Source organism: Pteropus alecto, unplaced genomic scaffold (assembly GCF_000325575.1).
Source record: "Pteropus alecto unplaced genomic scaffold, ASM32557v1 scaffold152, whole genome shotgun sequence".
In the NCBI taxonomy this organism is placed as follows: domain Eukaryota; kingdom Metazoa; phylum Chordata; class Mammalia; order Chiroptera; family Pteropodidae; genus Pteropus; species Pteropus alecto.
In genome coordinates this window covers 5,850,330-5,868,675 of record NW_006432227.1, presented here as the reverse complement: position 1 = coordinate 5,868,675, position 18,346 = coordinate 5,850,330, and the positions used below count along the sequence as shown (strand labels likewise).

General features: G+C 33.0%; 1 protein-coding gene across 1 annotated transcript in view; it reads right to left on the bottom strand.

Annotated features, from left to right (window-relative positions):
* The window catches only part of LOC102896762 (cadherin-10), a 135,613-nt gene that overhangs the window by 27,069 nt on the left and 90,198 nt on the right, over positions 1-18,346 (bottom strand). The window contains exons 3-5 of the mRNA XM_006907117.3: positions 16,599-16,893; positions 14,959-15,078; positions 14,370-14,537 (exon numbers count right to left, since the gene is read on the bottom strand). Coding sequence (XP_006907179.1) covers positions 14,370-14,537; positions 14,959-15,078; positions 16,599-16,893 — 583 coding nt within the window. The remainder of the gene's footprint in view (positions 1-14,369; positions 14,538-14,958; positions 15,079-16,598; positions 16,894-18,346) is intronic.

Here is an 18,346-nt window from a genome sequence, read left to right as displayed (position 1 = left end):
GTCCCTGGGTCTCTAGCTTGCCTGCTGACTGTAGATTTTGGTTTTGTCAGCCCCCATAATCATGTAAGTCAATTCTTTAAAATTTCTTTCTCTCTCTTTCTAGATATCTATCTATATCTATATCTATCTATCTCTATCTCTATCTCTATCTCTATCTCTATCTCTATATCTATATCATCTATATCTATATTGTTTTATAGTTCTGGTGGCCAGAAGATTGAAATCTAGGTATCTGGCAGGGCCGTGTTTTTCTTGATGTCTCTAAGAGAAAATTCTTCCTTGCCTTTTCTAGATTTTGGTGTTTGCCAACAATTTTTGGTGTTCCTTGGCTTGTTGATGCATCACTAAAGTTACATGGCCAGCATACCTGCATGTCCACACCATTTTTCCTCTGTGCATGTCTCTCTCTGTGTCCAAATTCCCCATTTTCCATTTGGACACATCATATTGGATTAGGGCCCTAATTCTTTTAACTTGAGATCACCTCTGTAAAGACCCTATTTCTAAATAAGGTCACATTCTGAGGTCCTGGGGGTTAGAACTTCAAAATACATGAGAACAACTGCATGAATGCCATATAGAATTATTGTTTGTAAGAAAGACAGACAGACAAGAAAGAAAACAAACTTCAAACCATGAGCATAGGTAATAAACTGTTATGTAATCATACATACTGACATAATACAAAAGTGAAAACTATGAGCTAAATTTATGTGGGCAAAATATTAATGAATCTTAGATGTATAATTTTAAGTGGGAAAAGGCAAGGTTCAGAAAATTATATATAGTATGCTATTATTTTTTATAAATCATAAATAATAAGAATCAATAATATTTTGTTTAAGGATACATAAATATATATATTTGTATACATAAATTATCTACATATGTGTGTGTATAATAAAAATGAAAGAAAATAAGTATCACAGTAAAATAAAAACAAAACATTAAAAAACAACAATAATTTAAAAATCCAAAAGCAAAAAACAAATAAAACTCTCTAGCTAAATCAAGTCAATAAAGCAACTACTGTAGAGTCATGTCATATAGAATATATAAATATATATACATATATATTCAATATGCTTTAAGAAGTAAAATAGGTCATTAAAAATATCACTAGATAATAACTATGAAGAGTGGCTGGGCATGTTTCATATAGAGCCAAAAACAATAAATAGATATCGACAATATAATAATTAAAGTTAAAAAAAATAATGATGGCTCTAACAAATGATTAATTATCCAAGGAGGGAATTAGTGAGCTAGAGGATAAATGGAAGGAAGTATACACAAATAAAAACTGATATACTACTGTGAGTTTGGGAAAAAAAAAGAAGACATGGATCAAAATGTCAATGGATTTTTGAAGGTAATCTCTGATTCTACAAAAATATCGAGCATTGTCATTATAATTTGATGATAAAATTATTTTGAACCTTGAATTCTTACTCTAGCCACCGTATTAATCAAATGTGATAACCTGATAAAGATAGTTTTAGACTCAGCAAATTTCTCTCCCTTTGGGCCTTTTCAAAAAATGTAATGAAGAATGTGTTCCAGGAAAATAAGAGGATAAATCAAGATATAGGAATTCATCAGATCCAGAGAGCTATGTATTTAATTAGAAAAGTAAAAAAGAAATGTCTGGGATGGCAAATTGTCCTGAGTTATAGAGATTAGCTAATCCATGTTGTCACAGAAATACCCAGGGCTCCAGGTTTGCAACTTAAAATGCGGCCAAAATGAAGTCAAATGCTATAGGCTATTCACTAATAAATTCTGAGCAGCTGCACATGCAGCATATCAAAAGCACAAATCTGTAATATTTAGGAAAATACAACTTTGCTAAAGAGAATCACTAATATTTAATAGTTGAAGTTATAATATGAAAATAAAATGCTTGCCTTTTTATCCTAGACCTCTGAGAGCCCAAGTATGTTCTATTACACATTTTGGGACAAAAGACCAAAATTTTACAAAGTTAAAGTGTAGTATTTTGATAAGTGCATTTTGAAAATTATGAGTTATTTTTAGACAATAAAAAAATCTTGAATAAATCTAGTGCTTTAGTGAGAATGCTGTTGGGACAGAAAGACAGAGAGGGAGTCTGAGAATGGCGGGTATAAAAAAATTATATTTATATATATTTGCTAAGATAACCAAGAGAAACTGAAAGAAAGTGGTACTATTATATTTGGCTGAGAAAGGATGAGATATTACTAAGCTCCACTTTCATCAACTATGAAAGGAAATCAAAAGGTAATACATAAAAATATTTCAACGTATAACAGAGAGAGAGAGAGAGAGAGAGAGAGAGAGAGAGAGAGAGGGAGAGAGAGAGAGAGAGAGAGAGAGAGAGAGAACAAAAGAAAAACATCTTTGTTTCATTAATTTTACTGTCACATAGATTTCACTGTGAGTATTGTCTCTGGGAATTTATTCTCCCACTTTTTATTTTTAGCCTGGACTTTTTTTGAGATTGCTTGTATTTTTAGGCACATTTTTAGATTCTAAAAATCTGTCTGCTTATTCTAGCTCTGGTCAAGGATCCAAAATTGTTTATCACTTCATTTTATTTCTTGGTTGGTGCAGAGACTATTTCATTACAAAGTTTATTTCATTTTGATTAGAGTAAGCTTTATCCTTGTTAATTATCACTACCTCTGAGATTTAAACAGGGAAGTGATCCTGCTGCATTGCTTCATATTACAATAAGCCTAAATTATGTATCAGTTTTCTTCCATGGTAATTTTTGGAAGGGATACACACACATGCACAGTAGATGAGTTGCATATGTGTATACATGTACATACATATGTATACATGCACATACATGAAACTGTTCTCAAGGTAATCCATACTTTCCAGAGAAGCCATTACTGAGTCCATTTATCAAAATAGCATAGATTTAGTTCTTCTGTTAAGTAATTCAAAAACTGTATTATAAAGATATGTATGTTGCATCACACATACAATATATACATTCATGATTGTTTTGATTATATGGCAACTTTAGTAATTAATTCACTCAACAAATATTTATGCAGTGCCCAAGATATAGAATTCTGTAACGTTTTCTCTGGAATTATCTTTCTGCTCATACATCAATTTAGGGACAAGATTTATTGGGTCCATTTCACAGTTAAAAAGTACAATTCTATATTTTAAATGAAAGAGCTATTCATTCATACTTTGTATTTATTTCCAAGATTAGTTGGTTGAACTGAGGTATCCTAGTTTGTCAAGCAAACTGAAATTACTTTAATTAAGAGCCTGCAAAGGTGTTTACCATGTGGGATGAGCAGCAGGAGGGGAACTAGGAGACAGAGACTTATGCATACACTGACAAAAGGAAAGTCGCGCCTGTCACCCATCCTAAGTTTCATCTTTCATTAAAGATATTTCTTTGCCTGCTTCTTATTTTTTATCTTATAGTTGATGGATCTTTAATTATGTGGCGTACTTCCCATCTTCCCATCAATTACAAATTAGTTGTTTTGAATTCATTCCCAGGTGTCAGATTGAATCATCTTTTTCTCTTTTAATGTTTAGGTCAATAAATATTTCTTCCTGGTGACTGTGTTCTTAGTTTGACTATTGATTAAAGTACAAAGGCATGAATGTGTGGAGAAGAGAGATAATCGCCATTGCTGTATTACATGAAGAAAGTTATAATTAGAAGTAAAAATCTAAAGTAATATTCCAAAGGCATCCCAGGGACTGGGCAAAATACATAGCTCCTTAAGTAAGTGCACTTTGAGATGATACTCACATCTTCACACAACACCTGAATTTTCATTATTAAAGATTTCAAACAATTTTGATATCTTTCTGGCTTTATTGGAATCAAGATTCATTATTTCAGGTCATTTGTTCTACTAAAATTGTATTAATAGGAACTTTGCATTTAAACATTTTTTAAAAACTGCAGATTTGTGTACTAGAATTAGAAATAATTGACAGCTCACTGTAAGCGGCTTTGGAGGAAAGACATGATAGGCAAAGTAAGAGATGTGACAGGGTGACTTCCTCAAGAACAACAAAAGAGAGGCCAGGAAACAACTGAGAGGGCAACAAGGACGAAGTCAGGTTTTGAGGTTGGTCACAAGTAGCTGCTGTTTTGTTTTGATAAAAAGCAACGAGGTTCGAAGACATACAACTTGCTTTTTCCTTTGTTCCTTGCCCTTGTTTCTATTCACATTTACATAAGAACTCTGTTTTTCCAGAGTTGAGATTAAAAAAAAAAAAACAATACAAAACAAAACACATATGAATCAACAAAATAATTTAACATTAGTTTAATTTTTTTAATTTGCTTTGCGTGTAATCTTACCGCATCTCTTTGCGGCATAATAATCTCAAACAATACTTGCTTTAAGAAAAATGACACAATTATGCAAGTTTGTAAACCATTCCATTGTATAAGGTTTAAAAGATGTTTTTTAATGAGCTTAACAGGAAGAAATTAAAAACAAGATAAAGCTCCTTGGAGGAAACTGCAGAGTAGTTAAGGAAATTATGCAATGCTAAATGGGCATTTAGGAGACAGGAGAGGAGAGCTGAAAGTCACACCAGAGGCTGACAAAGGACTGAGGCTTTGGAACTGAAGACTCTCACCAGAGAAAAGACAGAAAGCTAAATCTGTGAGCACTGGAGACATGATCACCCACTTAGCTTTGGGCGTTTAATGTAAATCAGAGCGAAACGGGATGCTTCACAATGTCTTAGTTTCCTGTTCATGCCAGTGAAGAAAGCGATAGGACAAAGCTTTTAGGGAAGCTGCCATTGATCCCCAGAGACTAGGGAATCATCCTGGTATATTTCTTTGAAATTGTCTCCAAGTTGATCGGCATCAATAGATACACACAATTGCAATGTGTAGAAACATAAAAAATATATATATAGACTTGGGGGAAGTTTAAATAAACTTAAATTAGTCATTCATAAACATATTACATTCTATCAGGTACTCAATTTCTTTGCAATGTGTCTCCAAGCAGGCACAACTAATAACTCTGTAAAACCGGTCTCAGTTTAAACATATTGGCACAGCTAGTTTTATATCTATTTATCTATATTCATACCTACTGAGGGATATATTCTAAGTTTGTTCTAGAGGAAACCATAATACAGAGGAACTTTGAATCTCATTATGCAAAATGCCAAGTAGTTTACTGTAAGGCAGCTTTCCACTGGAATAACTGAAGAGTTCAACGTGGATTTTTGTCTAATTCCCATGCAACACGATTTCTCTTAGGGAATTATATATTTCATCACTCTTGGGAAATTGTATATTTCCCCAGTCATGTCAGTCTAAACATTTAGCCAAGGTGAGATCATACATGTCTGTTTTCACTTTTACATCATGTGGTCACCTCATTTCGAGATTTACTAGGTATTTAAAATCCACTCCCTTTCTTCACGCATCTTAATTCAGAATGTTCAAATCAAAGGGAAATCCCTCTCTCTTTCTGGTAGAAAGCTAGAAAGTATCTTTTGCTCTCTTCTCTACCTCAAAACTTTTATCGACCTAATTACTAAATCCTGTGCCTCACCCATTTAAATATTTCTCAAATCCCTCCTCTCCTCAGCAGTAGTTCAGACTCATCAACTTTTTTGGTGTGCTTCACTGCTTCCAGAATAATTAGCCAAAATGAAGAACCGTGCCTGGTGCTCTCTGAAAAATTTCTCTCTTAGATAATATATGTGGCATTTTATTTTTGCATCCAACCCTTTTCATGCTAACACTTCCTATATTTCCATTCTCGTAGCTCACAATCCCTGCTTCAAAGCCTGGGGCTCAGTCATACAAAATCACACACATGTCCTGGAATGCCACCCTTGTCTATCCCATCCTCCTTAACAGAAATGCCCTCCTCTCAATGCCCCTTGTTATTCTGCCTAGAAAACTCTTCATTTTCTCTCTCTTTCCTGATTTTCTTACAACTGACGAGTTTATCATTTTATGACTTGGGTTTTAATTGAACAATTATAACATACATGTTATTGCATCATTCTCCAATTATATGTGTGTACAAAAATACATACACAAATGTGTGAATATACATAAATCCATATACATACTTATATTTATGCAAATATACAAACGCTTATGTCTACATACAGAAACAAGAAAAAGAAACAATGTATGTGAGAGAAACTACAATGTAATAAATTAAAGGTGTGTGTGTTTGTGTGGGTGTAAGAGAGAGAGAGAGAGAGAGATTGAGAGAGAGAGAGAGAGAGAGAGAGAGAGAAAGATTGTGTCTGCATAACCTTTCAAAATGCAAACCATTTACAGATGCATCCTGTATCTTACTACTCACTTTAAGATTATTAGTTTATTATTATTTTCTAGTACAGTTCCTGCCACATAATAGGACTTCAGTCAGTGTTTAATAAATCAAAATATGCTTTAATAACATTATTTCTTTGAAATTCTTACTAATTATGGGCATTGGAATCATAGCAAAAAAATCCTACAAATATTTAAGGGCATTTTGTTAAAAACCATAGCTATATCTAACAGTGCTTTTGAGTATGAGAATATTCTTTTTTCTGGATAATAAAAAAAAGGAAAAAGAGACATTTTTAATTTCATTCCCTCCTTTCTCGTGCTAAGTATCTTCCTTGGGAAATACTTGACTGCTGCTCTAGTTGAAATGTGCTTGATAATTTTGAATATGCAGATTAGCCTGGGGCCTACATTACCTTGGAATCCCCAGTGGAGGAGAGGTTGACTCTATTTACAGAGTGTAAATCAGCACTTATTAAATCAAATCTCTCTTGTACCAGGCAAGGATTAACGTAGTCTCACAACTCACTGAACGTACGTGTCTTAAATCCCTATGCATATCATATAGACATTTCCTTGAAAGACCTTGTCTCATGCAAACTTGTTTATTCATCTGTCCAAACTTGTTCACTTAACTTATACAGGCAAAGGAGCCAGTCAGGCTTGGTCCTTAGGTATTGCAAAAGCACCAATCAGCAAAAATTTGACTTTTCCGTGTTCGAATAAAAATGCATAGGCATTTTAAGAATTCAGTTGCCTCACATGAAGTTGTTCCTATAATCTATATAGTAGTGAAACACAACATTAATTAAATGTGGGATATACTAGGGAAGACAGAAAGAAACTTTAGTTTACCAATTTCTTTCTTGGTGTCATGGTTAGAAGTATAGGTTTTTGAGCCAAAGAACCTAAGTTTTTTAAAATTTTAACTAAAAATTATCCGCCTCATACAGATGTTGGGAAAATTAAATGAGTTAATATTTGTATTGTATTTATAGTGGTTAACACATGCTGTAACACTGTGCCTATCACCATTATTTTTTTCCTGCTGCTTTACTTTATCTAAATTTAGGCAAATCAGAAAATCCATATTTATGTAATTTAATGGACTAAATAAAGTCAGTAGCCAATCAAGGTAATTCAGATAACAGAAACAAACATAGATATGAAATGTCTTTTAGGCTCTGAGTAATTCTGGAATTATTTACTATTGATTCTGAATTAGCCGTAGGTATGTATAATCTTTAGAGATGATTTGATGCAAAATATAAAGAAATGATATCAAAATACTCAGGATATTAGGGTCTCATGAAAATTTATTTGCACATCCAAAATGTCCCAGCACCTATTCTTGATCTTAATATACACTTTCAATTACAAATGAGTAATTCTGTGTTAATTTTCAGAACTAACAACCAAATGGTGAAGAACTGATTTTTGTCACTGTTTTTAATAACTGGAAAAATATAGGAGATAGCAGCAAATTCCCTGTTTTGAGTACGCTTGGGATAGATCTGGAAGCTTATAGAATATATCAAATTCTCATAAATTTGATATTGATAACCTTTATATAATATATCCTGAAACATATCTTAAGGGGGTCAAAAGTAATAAATACAAATATAATCACCTCTCAATCATATGATATTCTGTCTGCAGTTTATAAACTCTTCTCCCTCATAAAGTCTCAGCTCAGCTGACATTATATAAATGTACTTGTTACTGGTTCCTGTCTTCCACTTATCCACCTAAGCAGTGTGCAAACATTTGCCTGTGACAATGCTAACAGACCAGGGACATGGTTCTATGAGAGCTGGATTTCTCAGGAGCCCATAGCCACTGTTAAATAGAATGAAAAAACAATCTACTCTGTGTCTGTGATAGGATGTGTCGGAAAGCAGCTAAATTGAATAAAGATCTGTGGTCTTCTTAAACTATGTTCTAGAATTGGCTCATTCGTGAGATGAAACTTTTTTCCCTGAGTCTCAGCTGCTTAGTTTTCTTCCTCCTTGAGTCTTAGTGAAATACTGCTCCATCCAAGAACTAGAGCCAAGCCCTAGGCACCAGCTCGTTGGCTGAGGCCCTGACCATCTGCACAACTGCTTTGTAAATTCTTTCTCTCTAGACCTGGATGTCCTTTCTGATGTCTATTGGTTGGTTGGTTGTTGTTGTTGTTACATTTTGTCTTGTTTTGTTTTTAATGGGTCTGAGATCATATCACACAGCATCTTCTGCTGTACTAAGGCAAAAATGCCTGGATTAGCCTGGCTTCTGCAGATCAGATATCCCTCAATCGCTGACTCTGATCTGGATGAAAATTAGTACCATACCATTTTCCTACAGACAATTAAAAAAAAAAAAAAAAAAAGACCATTTAGGCACAAATCCTGTTATCCACTTGATTTTGCCAAGTCCTACAATGATCAGGTTCCAGTAATGTTTTTATAGACTTTTCCCATGAAGCCTATTTTGTTTCTCTGCTTTTATGGAAAGAAGAAAGAAAACGAGGTGAATGAGACTAAAATATTCACGCAGTTAGATTTAAGGTGAGGAAGTATAACATTTCTCTATGCTAGCACAAAGAAACATATCAAAATTTAAGGATCACTGAATGTTTGACTGGTTGTAGAACAGGAAAATTTGCTCTGGAGTCTTCATTTATAGTAACATTCCTTTGCTCATACATGGTTAAGTGTAGTTGCCAAGGTTATAGGTCTCTCCAGACTTAAAACACTTTTATTTAATCTTTGGTTGGCCATAAAAGAATAACAGCATAGCATCAGAGCAAGGGAAACAATAAGATTAGACACATTAGAAACATGAGACTACTCCTTCAAAAGGAAAAGGGAAGGGGAGGAAATCCGTGTATCCAGAATCTATTCTATGTTACAATTACTACCAAAGACATTTTTAATATGCAACCTTATTTCTTGATTGTAACACTATAAGTATTGTATACACAGCAACTGAGGTCTAGAGAAGCTAAATTGCCTAATTTTATTCATTTTCAGTTTTGGAACTGATTCCGGCTTCCTTAGAGAAGTCTCACCTACTCATCCTTCTTAAAATAACACCCATGTCATTCTCTAGTCCTTTATTCTGCTTTATGTTCTTCACAATATTCACCATGCTACCAGACTTAGCCTAATTCTTGCTTAGAGCCTGGGATGTAGGAGGCTCTCAAAAATTATCTACTGGCCCACGCCTAATCCAGAATTTCTTCTAACTACTACAATACATTCCTTATTTATTTTCTTGTACATCTCAGCTTCTTAATGTGCAGGCATTATTTCTTCAGACTTCTTCCTGCCTTGCTTTTATTCCTCAACTTGTTACCCTCAAGCTTCTTCCAAAATAATAATGATTTCTGCTAAAACTAAATGGGAAAGGTCATCTACAATTACCCCATTGCGTCAATTCTAATAGCTTTTTTCCTTTCCACCTTTCGTCATTCTGTTTTAATTAGAATTATCAAATTACAAAAATATATAAAAAATAGAAAGTATACATAAGCAAACATTAAAATCATCTATTATTTCATCACTAAATGATCCTCACTATCACTTTGCAGCATATTCTTTTTTTTCCTATGCAAAATCTACCCTCTCATAAACTGGCGCCTTTGCTAATTTCCAACTTCATTAGTTGTAAATAGTAGTTTTAAGAAAGGATTTAGGTTAAGTGACAGGTTCTCTAAAAATAGCCTCTATCATAAAGGATGCACTAAACCCCTCCAAAAATATTTGGATCAGTGCTGCTTCTCGGCATGCCCACTGAACTCTGTGTGTAGTCTCTTTATCTTACTTATCATTTCATATTGAAATATCCTGCTAGACAACAAGCCATTCATAGTTGGAAATCAAGATTTATTAATCTTCATGTATTTAATTGGAAAAACAGTGCTTGTTCCTGAAAAGTAAGCAATAGATTTTTCCTTCACTTATTGTTTTTAAAATTAAATTAAGGCACTTGAAACAACTCATGCTTCTGAAATAATTTCAACAGAGATATCTTTTTGAAAGAGAAAAATACAATTTATATCTAGAGCAAAAAAAGCAAAAAGTACTTTTGGGACTCAGTTTTCAGGTGTACCCCAACTTTCTAATCCATTGTTTTTCCTTAAAATCATATTATGACACACAGGTTACATTATGTTCACACGTTTAGACACCTCTAAAAGCACAAGGCCGTAATGACAACTGAGATCAACACAGTTATGGGTTGGTTAACACCAACGAAAAGTTACCATTGTCAATGATCCTGTGAGTACAGGGCTCTCCAGGCTCGTCTCCCAGCAACCTCCCTGCTGCGTGGTGTGGCCCAACCACACTGGTCTTTAGCTCTTGACATACATCATTCAATTTCCAACCTCAGAGTTTCTCACATGCTATTTCCCCTAAATGGAGTATTTTCCCATCTCTATGTTTAGCTGCGTCTATTTCATCTTGAAGTGTTCTGATGAAATGCCACCTCTTAAATGAGACCTTTCCATATCCTACCCCTGTCACACTCATGTTCCTCTTTTTATCCAGAACTGAGCCTTGTATGTATACAGTGCTTTTATTTATGCTTTTATTTATGTTTGGTGGAGTGGGGGTTGGCAAAATTCATATATCTAGTTTCTAAATAGTGTTTGGTGCAAGAGTATTCTCAATAAATATTTTTAGATAAATGACTTTATGATTTCATTTAACAAGTCCTCATATAACATACCAAAGCTCATCCTTGGCACTGTAGATATTTTGGGCCCAGTAATTCTGGGTCATGTGAATTGCAAGGATGCTTAGCAGCATTCCTGGCTTACACACACTGGATGCCAGTAGCACTCACCAATTCAGACAAGCAAAAATGCCTCAAGACTTTGTGAAATGTTCTCTGGGGGGCAAAACTTCCTGACTGCAAATGATTGTTAGAGATTCACATGATAAAATAAGCTAAACAAGGAAGGAAGACATCTGAGTTTTCATCTGCCCTTGTCCCCTCCAAATTACTGAGAATTTATCCTCCATAGATGCAGCATATTAGGAAATGCCAAATTTAGATCAGCCAAACTGCATGGAAGTTTAAGTTCTGACCTTACTTTCATAATATTGAATAATAATAATAGAGTAGCATTTGCACAAATCGACATTATTGAGCACATAAATACACTAGTGGCAGCCACTGAGTTGAGTGCTTCATAGATATTAAATTACATAGTCTTATACCATTCCACAGAGTATGCTTTGCTACCTACTTTTACTGATTGGCATTGAAAAATATAGAGGTTAATGTAATTGAGCAAGGTGGAAAAGCTACTAAGTGAAGAAGATAGCACTGGAACTCATGCGGTGTGGCGCCAGAGTCTGCTCCTAAGCTGTCCCATTTGACAGCCATCAGCCAAGCCACTAACCCGCATGTAGCTATTGACCAGAAATGTGTTTGGTCTGAACTGAGACTTGATGTAACTAGAAAATACTTGATGTAAGTGGGTATTTTAAAGAGTTATGAGGAAAAGAATGTAAAATATTTGAATAAATTTTCCATTGATGATATTTTTAAAGGATGACATTGTTAAATAACATATATGATTAAATAAGTGTCACTTGCTTCTTTTAATTTTTAAAACATAGCTAATAGAAAATTTAAAATCACATATGTGGCACACATTTTTGGTTTGCATTATATTTCTATTAGGCAGCTCTGGTTTGTTCTCTATCATTTCCACTCTGAACCTTCTTTATTTCTTCTGTACATTGGGTATAATAATAATGACGAGTCTACATAGGTGAGATTTCAATAATATTGTGTATGAAAGGTTCCATAAACTGTGGAACTTTCTCCAAGTCTTGGCTATTTTATGAAATGATATTAGAAATTTCAAACTAGTTTTCCAGATGTTTCTCAGATATCAAGTAACATTCTAATTGCTATGACTGAGTATTCCCAATAGTAAGATATGGTTGCAAATAGTCATAAGAAAAGACGATTGAGAAAATAAAAATCCATAAATTATGTTTCAATAATTTCAGAACATATGAGACAAGATAGGAGATGTATCGTGCTGTACATCTAGAGTTAGACATGAATGTCAGTCCACCTCTGCTATTACTTGCAATGTGGCTATTTTCCTTATTGTAGAATGGTGGTCATAACGCCAATCTGAATGAGCTGTTATGATTAAACAAAGTAAGTCAATAAATAACTTGGCACAGTGTCTAATAAAAATGCCATTTGGAAAATATGTTATGGATTATTATTATTATTAATTTCAGGGTTTGTATAATGTGCCTATCAGATTAATTTTATCAATCACAAATTCTGGCTTAACAAAAGGAAAGGAAATAATTATTGAATAAATTAATAAAGGTGTAATAACAGAAAATAAAAATAGAAAATAGAAAATAAAAAGAATTTTCATCAGGCATTATCATCTTTCAAATGTCTATTTTTCCATTTCATTAGAATCTATCAATTTGCTTATTGAATGCACCATTTTTAAATGGACTGCCTTTTAGACACATGTATATATATGTTTCTGAGCACTTAAAATATAGTACTCCTTTTAATGGTCGGTGATTACTGATAAGTGCTTTTTCAGAAATATTTTTACTCATTATAGATTATGTAATTAGTTATTTTTTTCTACTAGATGTGTTTGTTTATTCTTTTGGTAACAAGCTCACAATAAAAAAATAGGTCAAAAATATATATAAAATGTAAAATTTAAGTTTTAATGTAACTAGGCATATCTTTAGGCCTGTTCTGAAAGAACTATAAGTGATTATTATTAGTTTTCTTTTCCCTGACAAAGCTAAATGTCACCTGGAGCTGTAATCTGATTATATGAAATTAGATAAGCAAAATAGAGAGAGAAGGCACTCTGTGTTTTGGGCCTGAGGGTCATGTACCTTAAATATCTAACAAAAGAATCATCGCGAGTACATAAGCATGACTAGTCTGCTGAAGAAAATTCTACTTGAATTTTATAATATTTCTATACACATAATTTTAAACAATTCAATTCAAACTATGCACTATCAATAACAAAGTTAGATAAAAATAGCACAGAAAGAGTAAAATACTTTTAAAGAGTTAATATAGTAAATTCCTAGACCATAATTCCTCAGGACAATGGTCTTTAGTATAAAGATATAACTATCACACAAAAGCTATATTTTAATTAAAAAAAAAGACTAAAATTGGGAGATTGATTCAGAAGTTAATGCACAGCCAAATGCTAAAAATTAAGTATATAGATCATACTGGAGCTTAGATTTTATGCCACATGCTTATCAATACACAATTCCATTTAAAGTATAGGATCTTTTAGATTAGCAGGAAATTGGCTGAGTCTTGGGAGTGTCCATTGAGGCCTAATAGCATCCTCTCTATTCATCTACCAAATTTGTATAAGAAAGGAGAATAAAATACATGTGTTATATGGTCATAAGCTAATGATTTTTAATTGGTTCTATTCTTGACCTATTTTGAGAATCTGAAAGTTAGTTCTATAACACAAACTAGATCTATAAATAGATCAGAAATACAAAATGTTTTAGCATGATTGCCATTCCAAACACAAGGATATTAAATGCAAATCTGGCACAGTAATATGAAATGCAAGTCTGATTAGTTTGTAAAGTTCTCCCATGTAGCCCTTTCCAATACATGAAATTAGATTTTTTATTGAAAAAATAATAAAAAATAAAGTTAGGATTCTCCTTATTAAATTCAAATAGAAATAAACACATTTGTAGTAGAATTATGACTTAACATTATTTCTTTTGCTAAATGAAAAAAATAGTTTTAGATTACAATCATATATATATATATGGAGGGGTTTGGTGATAACAGGTCTCCCTGTCTCTGAATATGTCTTAAATATTTAATTTTCAGTCTTTCAGTAACAGTAAATTCATTAGCATACTCCCTTTTTCATTTTTGTAGCACATTTTCTCTGTGTTTTATATTAAATAATTGACAAATCTTTTCTCTTTTGTTAGTACTACTATAATTATTATTATTATTATCATTGTTATTATATACTCTAAATATTTGCCCTGCAGAAAGACCATTGAAGGCAACTTACTCTGGGGGAAGCGAGGGGGATTGTCATTGACATCTGTCAGCGTGATGTTTACCATGGTGGTTCCCGATAAGCCTCCCATCTGGCCGCCCATGTCTTTGGCCTGGATTACCACTTGATATTGCTCCCTGTTTTCTCTGTTCATGTTTGGTAAAGCAGTCCTGATGATACCTTGAAGAAAATATAAAAACATTTGTTATCTTTATTAAAATCTCAATTATTAGTTGATGAAGCTACAAATTGCATATCTAAACTAGTGACTTTTGAAAGGCAAAATGTTTTTGCTATTAATTTTTATTGTCTGTAAAAGTGATTCAATGTAAATGCTTTACAATTTGTGTTATTATTCTACTTCCTAAAGAATACTATGCGTATTGTATAGTGACCTAAACCCATGTATAAAAACAGAAAAACAAGTACATTTCCATCAGCTGACTCAATTGTTCTCCTTGAAGTTCTTAAATCTTAAGTGTGGCATTATCACTCTTCTGGAAGTATTAATGTTAAGGTTTTGTTCTTACTTTCCCACCTTTTTCTACTTACAAAGATCATAAAGACTATTCAATTAACAAGCTGATTCATGATTCCCGACCTGTTTCAGGCTCCACAGAGAAATATGGCTGTCCTTGAAGGATGCTGTAAATGACTCTGGCGCTGTTCCCATAGGAAGGGTCATCGGCATCTGTAGCTGTGACTTGCACCACAGAAGTACCTGAAGTATCCAAATTCAGCTTAGTTCTGCACAGCACCAGAAGGAGGAGCAAAAGCACTGGTTTTCATGGAAGACTTGAATGATTTTTGGTTTTAATAATGACCTCTTAAAGAAACATTGACATATAATTTATGTGAAAATCATATATATATATAGTGTTATTATGGGTAAACTGTGAATTCAACTACATATTTATTTAGCCAACAGGTGTATTTTTATGCATACAATAGAAAATGCTACAGTGTATCAGATTACAATAAACACAGTCACTTTACAAATGCTCAGATTTGATACTTAAATTCATTTTCACATAATAGATTTGTTTCATGTAAAGGTCATGTCTAACCACAAAGGAGTAAGTATGCTCCTCTTTCCCCCTCTCCACTAATTAACTATAAAAATAATTAACATCTGCTCTAAAATACAATTTTATGAATAGATTAAAATTTAAATTTAGAAACAATCCAAGATTATCCCATGTTCCATGAACTATTAAATGCTATTTAATAAAGTTCAAGATATTTAAAAGGGCTTTGTAATAAGGCAATTGCCAAAAGTCCTTGGGATTTATTGAAGTAAATATTAAATAATAATCCCAGAACAATGCTTTTCAGAAATGCAGAGTTGAAAATTTGTTATCACAACTGTTACAAGAAAAAAAAATGTATCTCAACTTTTTCATTGGTTTGTACAGCTTCTCCCACATTTGAGAAAAGAATCTATTCTACTACATCCAAATATATATCTTTAAATATGTTATCATTGTTTTCTGTTGTTTAGTTCTATAATCTTCTATTTAATTTAAAAAAGTCTTAAAATTGTCTCTACAAATATAACTTCTACCCATTTATGTTGAAAGGGCATATTTCATTTTCCTGAATTTTATACTTCTAGTATTTTCATGTCTTTGGTCTTAAAGTTTCCATAAACTAAGTTTATAATTTTATATTAGTCTGTGAATTTTCAACTGATTTATTTGAATAAGAGATTTATATCAGGAGAGCTTTATATACAGTGGTTATAATAAAAGAATGTTTTTAAATACTTAATATGAAAAAACTACATAATCTCATCAATTCCATCCATCATTCATATTAGCAAGATAATCCAGACAAACTCTAGGCAAATGATTAGAATATCTATGCGAAGACTCTATATTATATCTACAGTATTCTAAAAGAACTAATAATATATTTGCTTTCATAATTTTATACAGCTGTTATCCAATTCTATGTGATAAAAAATTTTATTTTCAGAGTTTTCTATTGAAATTCAATGGTATTTTTTTGGATGGTTAAGGAAAGTGTCTAATTATTTGTATTGTAAAATTTACAAATCCATAGGAAGTGAGAAATGCATTCACTTCTTTTTGAACTCATATCCTAAATTAAAAAAATTATACATGTACTCTTAGTGAGAAATCAAAAATGATTTCAATTAATTGATCAGAACATTTTAAGAATTTCTTGATTTTTGAATAACTTTTTAAATATCATCATAAATGTTATAAATAAACTTACCTACAACGGACATTTCAGGAACACTAGCTGTATAAATTTCCTCTGGGAATGTTGGCTCATTGTCATTGATATCATGGATTTTGATCACAAACTCAGACTCTGGTTCTACTGGCCTCAAAGTTCTTCTGTTAATAGCTTGTGCACGTAGAGTATAAAAAGCCTTTTCTTCCCTATCAATTCGTCTTGTGGCATGAATGTCACCTGTTTTTTCATCAATAATAAAAAGAGTACCAGCTCCATCTCCAGATAAAATATATTTGAGTGATCCATCTCCTTTATCTTGGTCTGAATGAAGCTAGGGGGAATAAAAAGAGCATATCCATGATAATGTCTAAAAGTACATAATGCTGAAAGAATTCAAAGAAGATCTCTCATGTCCCATCACTGAATAATGGGGTCAGTTATCTTAGTTCTTGAAATGAGAGTTGAATAAGTATGATCACACTCATCTATATACTTTAAACAGGACTTGTTTTTCACATACTAAGGTGATTTTTAGTCTAAATGGAAAAAAGTGATAAAAATAAACCAACTACAGTTCCCCTCTTTGCTTTGCTTAGTAAATAAAAATTTTCATAGGCAAATAACTCCTGACGAAGACATGTCATCAATCTTGTGTAAACATGCCCTCTCTCATCTCTTTCTCTGAGTGAAATTTTTTTTTTATTTTTATGTTTTATATTATACAGGAATTCATCTCTCATAAACGTATTATTAGTTATTGCATTTCCATTTGGGGAATTAGTAATACCTTAAGAACTGTAAGACAGGCAAAGTTGTATGAGACATAGCTCCTTTCTTAGAAACACCATGCATCATTTTGGGTTTATATAAAAGACAATGACTGCCCTACAAATATTTGTGGATCACAGAGCAAGAGTACAAATAGACATCTAGATAACACTTGCATATATATTTCAAAGTTAGAAATCAAGTTAATAAACTATGAAATGAAATGCATTCTATCTAGCTTCATACCTGTCAAATCTCTGTTCTTAACAACCACAAACAGCAAGTTCTGTGCAGGAGCAAGGCAAGGCAGGGCTAATCTTTTCCTTGCCCCCTTGCCTATGCCTGCAACACTGAGTTTCCAGAGTCGTCATCATGTCAAAGAGCTTTGCTTACATTCATGTGGACATCTCAGCCCAGTGCACACCTATTTCAATGCAAACTCTAGGCCAGGAGCCTAGCGTTTGTCCACGTGTGTCATGGACAAATTCCATCTGTCTTGTCTTTTAATAAATGCCCACTAGGCCAACCCTCAGATTTAGAGATGCATATAACAGTGAGTGAGTCTAGCCTTTGGGTGACTAACTTGGAGAAGAGAACCTCCTTGGACCTAGAAGCAAGCTCAGGGAGGTCTGAGCAGGAAATAATGGGTCCCAAGCACCTTGAGTATAGTCTGGAAATGGCTGTGTCGGTTCCAGTTGTGAATATCCTCTGCCTCCAGTGGAATTCTTACAGTGAAGGGAGGGGCTTAGCCATTGGAGGAACAGAGCATGGCTTTGTAAGACATAAGATTATGTTACTCTTTAATTATACCACCCAACCAATAAACACTTACTCTGCTGGGAACACGGTTTGATTATTTGCAATAAGAGATTATGCTTTTAAATGTTTTATTTTGTTCTTTACCAGATTAAGAAATATAAAAACAATATGTAGATATTCTAAATTTCTATAAAGCATTATAATAACTTAGGCATTATTACAAATATGTTTTCTTTTTAATAGTTATATAAAATGTA